Here is a 10,125-nt window from a genome sequence, read left to right on the forward strand (position 1 = left end):
ACTATTGTTCAACTTATTTGACTGGATTGGCCTTTTCCAACAGGGGACCTTCTCTCTGATCATCGAAGCTCTACACGCCGAACCCACAGATGACCTGAGTTCAGGTAAATTCCTCCGCCCCTTACCCCCACCCCTCACCCCCACCCCCACTCCCTCATCCCCACTTTCTCTTCTCGCCCAATCTTAAACCCGGAAGGGCTGGATTTCCCCACTTCTGCCCCAAATTCCTATGTAAACCCTCGGTGCTTTATTCAAGCCTTTCTTGACATGTCTCTCTCTCTAACTCTCTCTCTAACTTTCTCTCTCTAACTCTCTCTCTAACTCTCTCTCTCTAACTCTCTCTTTAACTCTCTCTCTAACTCTCTCTCTAACTTTCTCTCTCTAACTCTCTCTCTAACTCTCTCTCTCTAACTCTCTCTCTCTAACTCTCTCTTTAACTCTCTCTCTAACTCTCTCTCTCTCTAACTCTCTTTCTCTAACTCTCTCTTTAACTCTCTCTCTCTAACTCTCTCTCTCTAACTCTCTTTCTCTAACTCTCTCTCTAACTCTCTCTCTCTAACTCTCTCTTTAACTCTCTCTCTAACTCTCTCTAACTTTCTCTCTCTAACTCTCTCTCTAACTCTCTCTCTCTAACTCTCTCTCTCTAACTCTCTCTTTAACTCTCTCTCTAACTCTCTCTCTCTCTAACTCTCTTTCTCTAACTCTCTCTTTAACTCTCTCTCTCTAACTCTCTCTCTCTAACTCTCTCTCTCTCTAACTCTCTTTCTCTAACTCTCTCTCTCTCTCTCGAACTCTCTCTCTAACTCTCTCTCTCTCTAACTCTCTTTCTCTCTAACTCTCTCTTTAACTCTCTCTAACTCTCTTTATCTAACTCTCTCTCTCTTTAACCCTCTCTCTCTTTAACTTTCTCTCTCTCTCTCTCTCTAACTCTCTCTCTAACTCTCAACTCTCTGTCTCTACCTCTCTCTAACTTTCTAACTCTCTCTAACTCTCTCTCTCACTCTCTCTCTAACTCTCTCTAACTCTCTCTACATCTCTCTCTCTAACTCTCTCTCTCTTCTCTCTAACTCTCTCTCTCTAACTTTCGAACTCTCTCTCTCTAACTTTCGAACTCTCTCTCTCTAACTCTCTCTCGCTCACTCTCTCTCTTCTCTCTAACTCTCTCTCTCTAACTCTCTCTCTCTACATCTCTCTCTCTACATCTCTCTCTCTAACTCTCTCTCTAACTCTCTCTCTGTCTCCCTCCAGATAACCCGGATCGCCTCATCAGCCGCCTGACCACCCAGCGACACCTCACCGTGGGGGATGAGTGGTCCCAGGATGTGCACATCAGTAGCAGGACCCAACTCAAGTACTCGTACCGCTTTGTCTGTGACGAACACTACTACGGGGAAGGCTGCTCCGTCTTCTGCCGGCCCAGAGACGATGCCTTCGGACACTTCAGCTGCGGCGACAAGGGGGAAAAGCTGTGCAACCCGGGCTGGGAAGGACCCTACTGTACTGAGTGTGAGTGTCCCTCCGTCCCTCACTGAAACCCACCTCTCCCTCAGCCAGCCTCCCCCTGCAAATACAGCCGAGTGTTAACACGCTGCATCCCTCAGCAAAACGGCTCCCTTCAAAACGACTTGTTCGATAAATAAAACAAAAAGAGCTGGGGTTAGTTTGCCAGGGTGAGTCTCTGGCTTCTGAAGTGTAAAAACCAGCCCGGTCCCTTTGCTGTGTGGGCTGCCTCGCTCCCACCTCGATGTGTTTCAGCTTTTGACTTCCTAAATGGCCAGTGTAAGTGGCAGTGGTGGGGTTAGGAAGCTCCCCTACTCCCCCTTCATTCCAACCGCCCCCCCCCTTTCCCCCCTCATTGGGCCATGTCGTGTGGGTGCCCGGTTAGAATGGGGCTGGCTGGCGGGCTGTCTGGCGGTGGTGTGTATTGTTGAAATGTTCACAGGTCCACCAGGCAGCTGCGTTCTGAGCTGAGAGGCAGCAATAACAATGGAGCAGCTGTCCTACCAGAGGCAGCCTACAAACCAGCTGTCCACTCTTATCTACACACACACACACAGCTAGATATGAAGGGGTGGAGGAGTTGGGCAAAAAAAAAAGGACTTTTGACCAACATTGAAAAGAGAGAGAAGAAAGAGGGTGGTGGGGTGGGGGTGTGTGTGGGGTGGGGGAAATAAAAGCTTTGTAACATTCCCTTTTGTGTGTGTATGTGTGTGTTAAGCAGTGGAGAGCCAGAGACTCGATTATCACTTCCACCCCCCCCCCCCCTTTAACAAAACCACTTGTAAAACTTCTCTCTCTGTCTCCTGAGGTTTATTTCTTTTCCTAGATTGAACGTCACGGTTCTTAGATTTGTCAAATCTGACTGTGGTTTGATGTGATTTTTTTTTTTAACGTTCAGTCAATCTAACTTTCCATTCGCTTCCTCTCTCTCCCCAGCTATCTGTCTTCCTGGCTGTGATGAGCAACACGGATACTGCGACCGGCCTGGGGAATGCAAGTAAGTAATGAGAGCTTCTCTCTCCACCCCCCCCCCCCCCCCCCCCCCCCCTCCTCCCTCTCTCTCTCTCTCTCTGTTGGTTAACAGTACATAAAAGAGTGGGTAAATGATCTCTATCAGAAGGTGCGTGGGAATGGAAGCGGCTTCTCGAGTTCAAAGCTATTCATCTCCTGGTAGCTGTTAGGTACATTTTGGAAGCCTGGGAAACGTCAGGCCTTTGGGGATCATATAGCCGAAGGAAAACACGGCTGTTAACTTCAGTTTACAATGCCCTACTGGGAAGTAAATTTACTATAATTACCAAGTGAAATGAGTGGCTGGACCAATTATAGCAGTTCCCTATCTTCCTGTTGTCCAGCAGCCGGGAGGGGGCGCCCTCTGTTGGCCTCCGATTCATGTTCCCTCCGGGAGCCTTTCCTGATGTGACCCACTGGGACACCATTGAATCCAGAGGGGACAGAGAAATTATTGGGATGCCCCCTCCCACCTTTCCTCTGGTGAACCATTTTCCACTTTCAGAAACTATTTTGTGGTGGCGGTATGTTGCAAATTACTTTCCCTGTGTTCGCCCTGCCACCTCCCCCCCCAAAAAAAACCCCAACAAAAATAAACATCATTTTGATCTTAAATGTTCTCCAAAACTGGCATTGTATCATGGAACCAGGAACTATCTACTCACTCTTCACTCCTTGCGACTGAGTTAAAGCAGTAGAAGTTGATGTGGTCGATACAGACCTTCAGTCCACCTTTACAATTCAAATATTTCTATTGGTCTTCTGGAAAGTCACACCAGAGAGGATGGCTCCCTGACCATGTATTTTAAAATCTCTAATTTAGGTTTGTAACTGGTGCAGTACAGCAGCACAATGGTTAGCACTGCTGCCTCACAGCGCCAGGGACCCGGGTTCAATTCCAGCCTCTGGTGACTGTGTGGAGTTTGCATGTTCTCCCCGTGTGTGCGTGGGTTTCCTCCGGGTGCTCCGGTTTCCTCCCACAGTCCAAAGATGTGCAGGTTAGGTGGCTTGGCCATGCTAAATTGCCCTTAAGAGTCCAAAGATGTGTAGGTTAGGTAGGGTTATGGGGATAGGGCAGGGGAGTGGGCCTAGGTACGGTGCTCTTTCAGAGGGATGGTGCTGAGTCGATGGGCTGAATGGCCTTCTTCTGCACTGTAGGGATTCTATCTTATTCCCTGCCAGAGTCCTTTGTGTGCATCAATTCTATGATGATCATTGTCATCCCAACAGTGCAATGGCTTGTGCTGGAAATGTGTGTGTGTGTGTGTGTGTGTGGGGGGGGGGGGGGGGGGGGGGGGGATGAATGGGAATTTTACAGTTTGGGAAAACTGTTATTTTTAATTCTCTTAAAGTTTTAAGTCATTTGGTAGAAAAGTTGCTGAAAGGTATTAAGCCATTTCCCTTTTTGTTTGATTTCCAGGTGTCGGGTGGGATGGCAAGGGCGCTACTGTGATGAATGTATTCGCTATCCAGGTTGTCTTCATGGGACATGTCAGCAGCCTTGGCAGTGTAACTGTCAGGAAGGATGGGGTGGTCTCTTTTGTAACCAGGGTAAGCTGTTATATCCTTCCTGCTGCTTTTATAAAGGCCATTTATTTTGGTTGCTATTTTTGTCTTCATTCTATTACTCTTGCCACTAGCTGATTTCCACTGTCTGCCCCCATTTATTCCTCCCTCTCTTCGATCCCCCAGACCTGAACTATTGTACTCATCATAGACCTTGCAAGAATGGAGCAACGTGCACCAATACTGGTCAAGGAAGTTACACCTGTACCTGTCGCCCTGGGTACACTGGCTCCAACTGTGAAATTGAGATCAACGAGTGCGATGCCAATCCTTGTAAAAATGATGGAACCTGCACGGTAAGTGGGACTGAACTATTAAAGATCAGTCAAAAATAAAATCCAATTCTTCCTGATGTACAGCCAGTATGCCTGGATAACTAACCGATGGACTGAATTCTTGCCTTAGGATCTGGAAAATCACTATTCTTGTACCTGCCCACCGGGCTTCCATGGTCGAAACTGCGAATTAAGTGCCATGACTTGTGCAGATAGTCCCTGCTTTAACGGAGGAAGGTGCACAGACAAACCTACAGGTGGCTACAGCTGCCATTGCCCTGCTAGTTATTCTGGCTTCAACTGCGAGAAGAAAATTGACCACTGCAGTTCCGGCCCGTGCACCAATGGTAAGCAGTACTGTAATGTGAATATTCAGATGAGCTCTAGGGTGTGGGAATGTCCCTGAATGGCTTTACTCCAACAACACCCCCTACCACCACCATCTTCCTGCCCAACAAACCTCTGTCCTGCTTCAATTCCAGCCTCTTGGGCATCCCCGATTTTGAATTCATAGAATCATAGAATTTACAGTGCAGACGGGGGCCATTCAGCCCATCGAGTCTGCACCGGCCCTTGGAAAGAGCACCCTACTTAAGCCCACATCTCCACCCTAACCCCGTGACCCAGTAACCCCAGCTAACCTTTTTTGTTTTGGACACTAAGGGCAATTTAGCTTCTAATGTGCACATCTTTGGAGTGTGAGAGGAAACCGGAGCACCCGGAGGAAACCCACGCACACATGGGGAGAAAGTGCAGACTCGCACAGGCAGTGACCCAAGCCGGGAATCGAACCTGGGACCCAGGAGCTGTGAAGGAACAGTGCTAACCACTGTGCCACCGTGCCGCCCAATTGCTCACCAGCCATGATTGTATGGAATGGTGGAGCACACTCAAAGGGCTGAATGGCCTACTCCTGTTCCTATGTTCCTATCGGGTATCTTATCCTCAGCTGTCGAGGCCTTAAGCTCTGGAATTCTGTCCCTAAACCTTTATGCCCTCTCCCTCTCTCTCTTCCTTTAAGATGCTCCTTAAGACCTTCCTCTTTGATTGGGTCTTTGGCCACCTCCGCTAAATATCTATGCCAAATTTTGTCTGATAGCACTCACGTGAAGAGCCTCGGGAACATTTAATCATATTAAATGTTGCTACATAAGTGCAAGCTGTTGTTGTAAATGTCACACCATTGCAGAACTGAAGTTCGCTCTTTGTTAAATCGATATTTTCCTCTTTTGTTCAGGTGCGCTGTGTGTGGATATTGGGAATTCCTACATCTGCCAATGCCGCGCTGGCTTCACCGGAAGATACTGCGACATTGACATGGACAACTGTGCAAGTATGCCCTGTCTTAATGGCGGAACGTGTCAAGATGGAGTTAACGATCACACCTGCACCTGCCTGCCTGGATTTAGCGGAAAGAATTGCAGCATCTCCATCAATAAATGCGTGAACAACCCTTGCCACAATGGCGCGACCTGCCACGAGAGGAACAACCACTATGTCTGCCAGTGCGCCCGTGGATACGGTGGGCTCAACTGCCAGTTCCTGCTGCCAGAACAGCCTCAGGGTGAAACCGTTATCATAGACGTTAAGGATAAATACACGGAAGCTGAGAACAAGGGGCAGTTTCCGTGGGTTGCTGTGTGCGCTGGGGCTATTCTGGTCCTAATGCTGCTCCTGGGGTGTGCGGCGGTCGTGGTCTGCGTGCGAGTAAAGCTGCAGAAGGGGCGACAGCAGCCGCCCGACATCTCCAAGAGCGAGATAGAGACGATGAACAACCTCACCGACTGCCACCGCGAGAAAGACATCTCCATCAGCATCATCGCTGCCACTCAAATCAAAAACACCAACAAGAAAGTGGACTTGCACAGCGACAGCTCTGCTGAGAGAAATGGCTACAGGGTCAAATACCCTTCAGTGGATTATAATCTGGTACACGAGTTAAAGAATGAAGACTTACTTAAAGCTGAAAATGAGCGGGGAAATGCTAGTAGCCAGGAAGCAGAGCAGAAAAGTGCTACACAGCATAATGGGTAATTAAGTAAATCAGCCTCCTATTGATTTGGTATTATCATGCAGAATTTTATTTTTTTATCTGGGTTACTCAGTCAACTACCTACCTGCCTAACTCTTATTTTTATTTCAACCCAATAGTGAACCCTCAGAAAGAAAGCGGCCAGAGTCCACATACTCTGCCTCAAAAGACACCAAGTACCAGTCAGTGTATGTCATATCTGAAGAGAAGGACGAATGTATAATAGCAACTGAGGTTTGTACTGCTTTCTATCTCACTTTCCCTTTTCGCCTCCGCAATACATGAAGATGCCAATGTTTGTGTCAGGAGTGTTACCAGCTCCTTTCTCGCAGCAATATTCAGCTAAAACCTTGCTTGGGAGAGTTCCAGTACCCAAACCCATAGACTTGACAGTAGCTCTGCTTGATTTCTCCGTAGGTGTAATTGGGAGTGCCACGATGGAAGTATGGTTGCCTTGCCAAGAAGAGATTTGACTCCAGTAAACTGCTGCTCAGATTAAACTGGCTCTCTGCTGAGGTTGGCAAGAAGACTCGAAGGACAGACAGGAAGCAAAGACCTGTAACCCACGGACACCTGTTGCACTGCCTTTTCATGGCTTTTTTGAGAGAAGAAAAGTCCATTGCACTACAGACAAACAGTTGCTTCTTGTACACTCTATGTGGACCTAATGCCGGACTGGAAAGCCTGCACTGCCTTGAGTATAAGCTCAGGAGCAGTAGGAGACAATGCTCTTGTACTGGAGATGCAAATACTGCCTCTGATGCCTTTTTTGGACAGAAAATGTTTTCCAATTGATCAGGAGTGGAGAAGGAAAACACAATAAAGTATTGTTTCAAGCGCTGAAATATTTTTCAAACGCATTTGTGCAGTCGATGATTCTTGAAGTTCATTTCACATAATTTAAAATTCTGGTAAATATGTAATAAAAAAAGGCACTTCAGTTTCTATGTCTATATTTTGTACATAACCGTATTTATAGAAACAGGTGCAAAAAATTATTGGAGTTGTTTGTATTGTTTTTGTTTTGTTACTGAAGAAAAGTGTTTTATAAATATTTTTTCTAAATAAATGAAATTGATTATAATTTTCTGATGTTCTACCCTGTTCTCTTTTATGGAGCAAAGTTGACAGTCTGGCTCCAAATTTCCGTTAAACCTATTTTTCCTCATCTGATTCAATAATTCAGGATCAACTTCTTTATAGATGCTTGACTATCCCTGTTTTGAATCAAAAAGACCTTAAACCAGTGCTTTTATTTAAGGATATTTAATCTCTTCAATCTGGAACAATTATGGTTGCACTTCCAGCTTCCCAACTTTACATAAAAACAAATTACTGCGGATGCTGGAATCTGAAATAAAAGCAGAAAATGCTGCGCAATCTCAGCAGGCCTGACAGTATCTCTGGTGAGAGAAGGGAGCTAATGTTTCGAGGCTGGATTACTCTTCGTTAAAGCTTTGAGAAATAATCATCCAGACTCGAAACGTTAGCTTCCTCCTCTCTCCACAGATGCTGTCAGACCCGAGGAGATTGTCCTACATTTTCTGTTTTCGTCTCACTTTATATCTTGTTCGGTAACCTTTACAAATTGGCCAAATGATTAACTAAAAAGTGATGGTGTGATATAACCAATTGGCTTTCTTCTCAGCATCTAGTCAATTAAGCATTTGGGACCATTTTTAAGCTATGCGGTTTGGCTGCAATATTTGTCTTGCCATATTTGACATACCCAACATAAGAGCTTGCGGTTGGCCATTTTTTTGCAATCGTCCTAAAATTAACATTAGTAACACTGGGCAGGGGTAACCTTGCCTTTGGGCGATAGCCATTCAGATGCCAGTCATATATACCTTCCTAATTTAGGGTAGCACGGTGGCGCAGTGGTAAGCGCTGCTGCCTCACGGCGCCGATGACATGGGTTCAATCCGGCCCCAGGTCACTGTCCGTGTGGAGTTTGCATATTCTCCCCGTGTCTGCGTGGATCTCAACCCACAACCCAAGGATGCGCAGGGTAGGTGCATTGTCCACGCTAAATTGTCCCTTAATTGGAAAAATAAAAAAATCTCCCTAAATTCCATTCCATCCTTTTCCCCCTCAACATTCACTTCCCAGTGGAGTATCGGATTGTCTTGTTTTGTTTTGTTTATAGATTCCAGAGCTCCAGTAGTTAGTTGAACAGTGATGATGACGCTGGACGGAGGAAGAGCAGGCAGGCGGGACCTTTTCATTTGAAGGGTAATATAGTTGAAGAATAAATGAGCGGAGAGGGCCATTCAAAAGGACAATATAAATGGAGGCATTTATTTGTTTGGAGGAAAAGTAGGAGACCTCAATTTCTGATAAAGGGGTTTGGGCTTTTTGCCCCAACTTTTTTTTCTCTATTTATACCGGGGATATTTGACCCTTGACCCTGTGTTGGCTTCATGTTTTATTCCTTTATAAATTAGGTTTTCCTGTTTAAAGGGACTGTGTTGTGCACGTATGATTAGTGGCTTTGAGTTGAATGTATACCAGCTGTACTTTTACTTTCCAGTGTAAACAGGAATTGAAGTTTGGCCAGAACACGCTCACTCTTTTTGTCAGTTGAAAATGATGTTCGTATTCCTCTTTTGCTCTTTCGGATATTCTCCCCATCCCCCTCCCCACTTTCACTCGAGAATTGCACCCTTGCACCTGTGCTATTCTTAGGCAAGTGGGATGGGAGGGTTTTGCAGATAATTTGATAAATATTGCTGAATGATGCTTCGTCAAACAGGAAGGTGCTGAGCTTCTGTCAGCTTTCAGATTCCTTCCTCTCCATCCCACCCTATCCTCTCACAAGAGCTCTGTAAACTCAGGACTAAGTCAAAACCAACAAACATTTTCCTTATGGGAAGTTTAAGTGAAATTGGTAATTGTTTGACCGACGCGTGAACTGCAGCTTTTTAAGTCTTCAAAACACAAGGGATTTATATTATTACTGAGCTGTCCTGGGAGAGGGCATTCGGAAACTCTTCCATGTGACCAAAACTAAATCTCAACCAGCAAATTCGAATTCCTGATGCAGCAACTAGAATGTAATTTAAGGATCAATGCTTTCACTTTCATATTATTTTAGGTGATTGGACAAAACCAGTTGGAGTCTGACAGTCTGAATAGAAATGAAAATTACGCTGATTTTGTCATTGTGTCCATTTTACTTTCTAATATGTTCAATGACCATTTTAATGATTTAAACATTTTTTTAAAGATCAGTAAGTTATATTTTGCTAAAAACTCAAAAGATTTACTTTGGAGTGGACATTTGGAAGTGTTGGTAAGGAATATTTTGGATGTAATTGGGCGAGTGGATAAGCCAAATGACTTCTTTATCCGAGACAGACCATCCACAAAAGATGTTGGGAATGCCTCTTACCCCATTCCATTACTACCCTACAACCTCCTCCACCCGCCCGCTCGCCAACCCCTGCCCTTCCCAGACACTCTCTCAAGCTATGTCAGGAATTGCAGAATGTTGGAGGCCCGTTTATCCCAAGATTGGCTTCCTCCTCCCCTTTTGGCTGCTATGACCACGACTGCTTTTCTTTCCTTCTCTATTCTCGTCTGTCTCCGCCTCCTGCCCCTATCCCACCCTGAAATTGTCGGCCATTCCCTTCACTTGCCTTGAGGTTTGACTTCATCAACACCCTCCTATCTGGCTTCCTTGCATCGGCCAACTCAGTCAGTTTCAACTCAGACAAAAACATTGCTGCCCATTTCCTC

The 10,125-nt window shown here is 45.7% G+C and overlaps 1 protein-coding gene across 1 annotated transcript in view; it reads left to right on the forward strand.

Annotated features, from left to right (window-relative positions):
• Positions 1-7,468, forward strand: part of dldh (dihydrolipoamide dehydrogenase) — a 32,726-nt gene extending 25,258 nt beyond the window's left edge. The window contains exons 2-10 of the mRNA XM_072507348.1: positions 3-104; positions 1,249-1,506; positions 2,437-2,497; positions 3,932-4,062; positions 4,204-4,373; positions 4,483-4,699; positions 5,590-6,382; positions 6,504-6,618; positions 6,802-7,468. Of these exons, the coding sequence (XP_072363449.1) occupies positions 3-104; positions 1,249-1,506; positions 2,437-2,497; positions 3,932-4,062; positions 4,204-4,373; positions 4,483-4,699; positions 5,590-6,382; positions 6,504-6,618; positions 6,802-6,807 (1,853 nt within the window). The 3' untranslated portion in view covers positions 6,808-7,468. The remainder of the gene's footprint in view (positions 1-2; positions 105-1,248; positions 1,507-2,436; positions 2,498-3,931; positions 4,063-4,203; positions 4,374-4,482; positions 4,700-5,589; positions 6,383-6,503; positions 6,619-6,801) is intronic.
• Positions 7,469-10,125: the final 2,657 nt, after the last annotated feature.

Source organism: Scyliorhinus torazame, chromosome 1 (genome assembly GCF_047496885.1).
Source record: "Scyliorhinus torazame isolate Kashiwa2021f chromosome 1, sScyTor2.1, whole genome shotgun sequence".
NCBI lineage: Eukaryota > Metazoa > Chordata > Chondrichthyes > Carcharhiniformes > Scyliorhinidae > Scyliorhinus > Scyliorhinus torazame.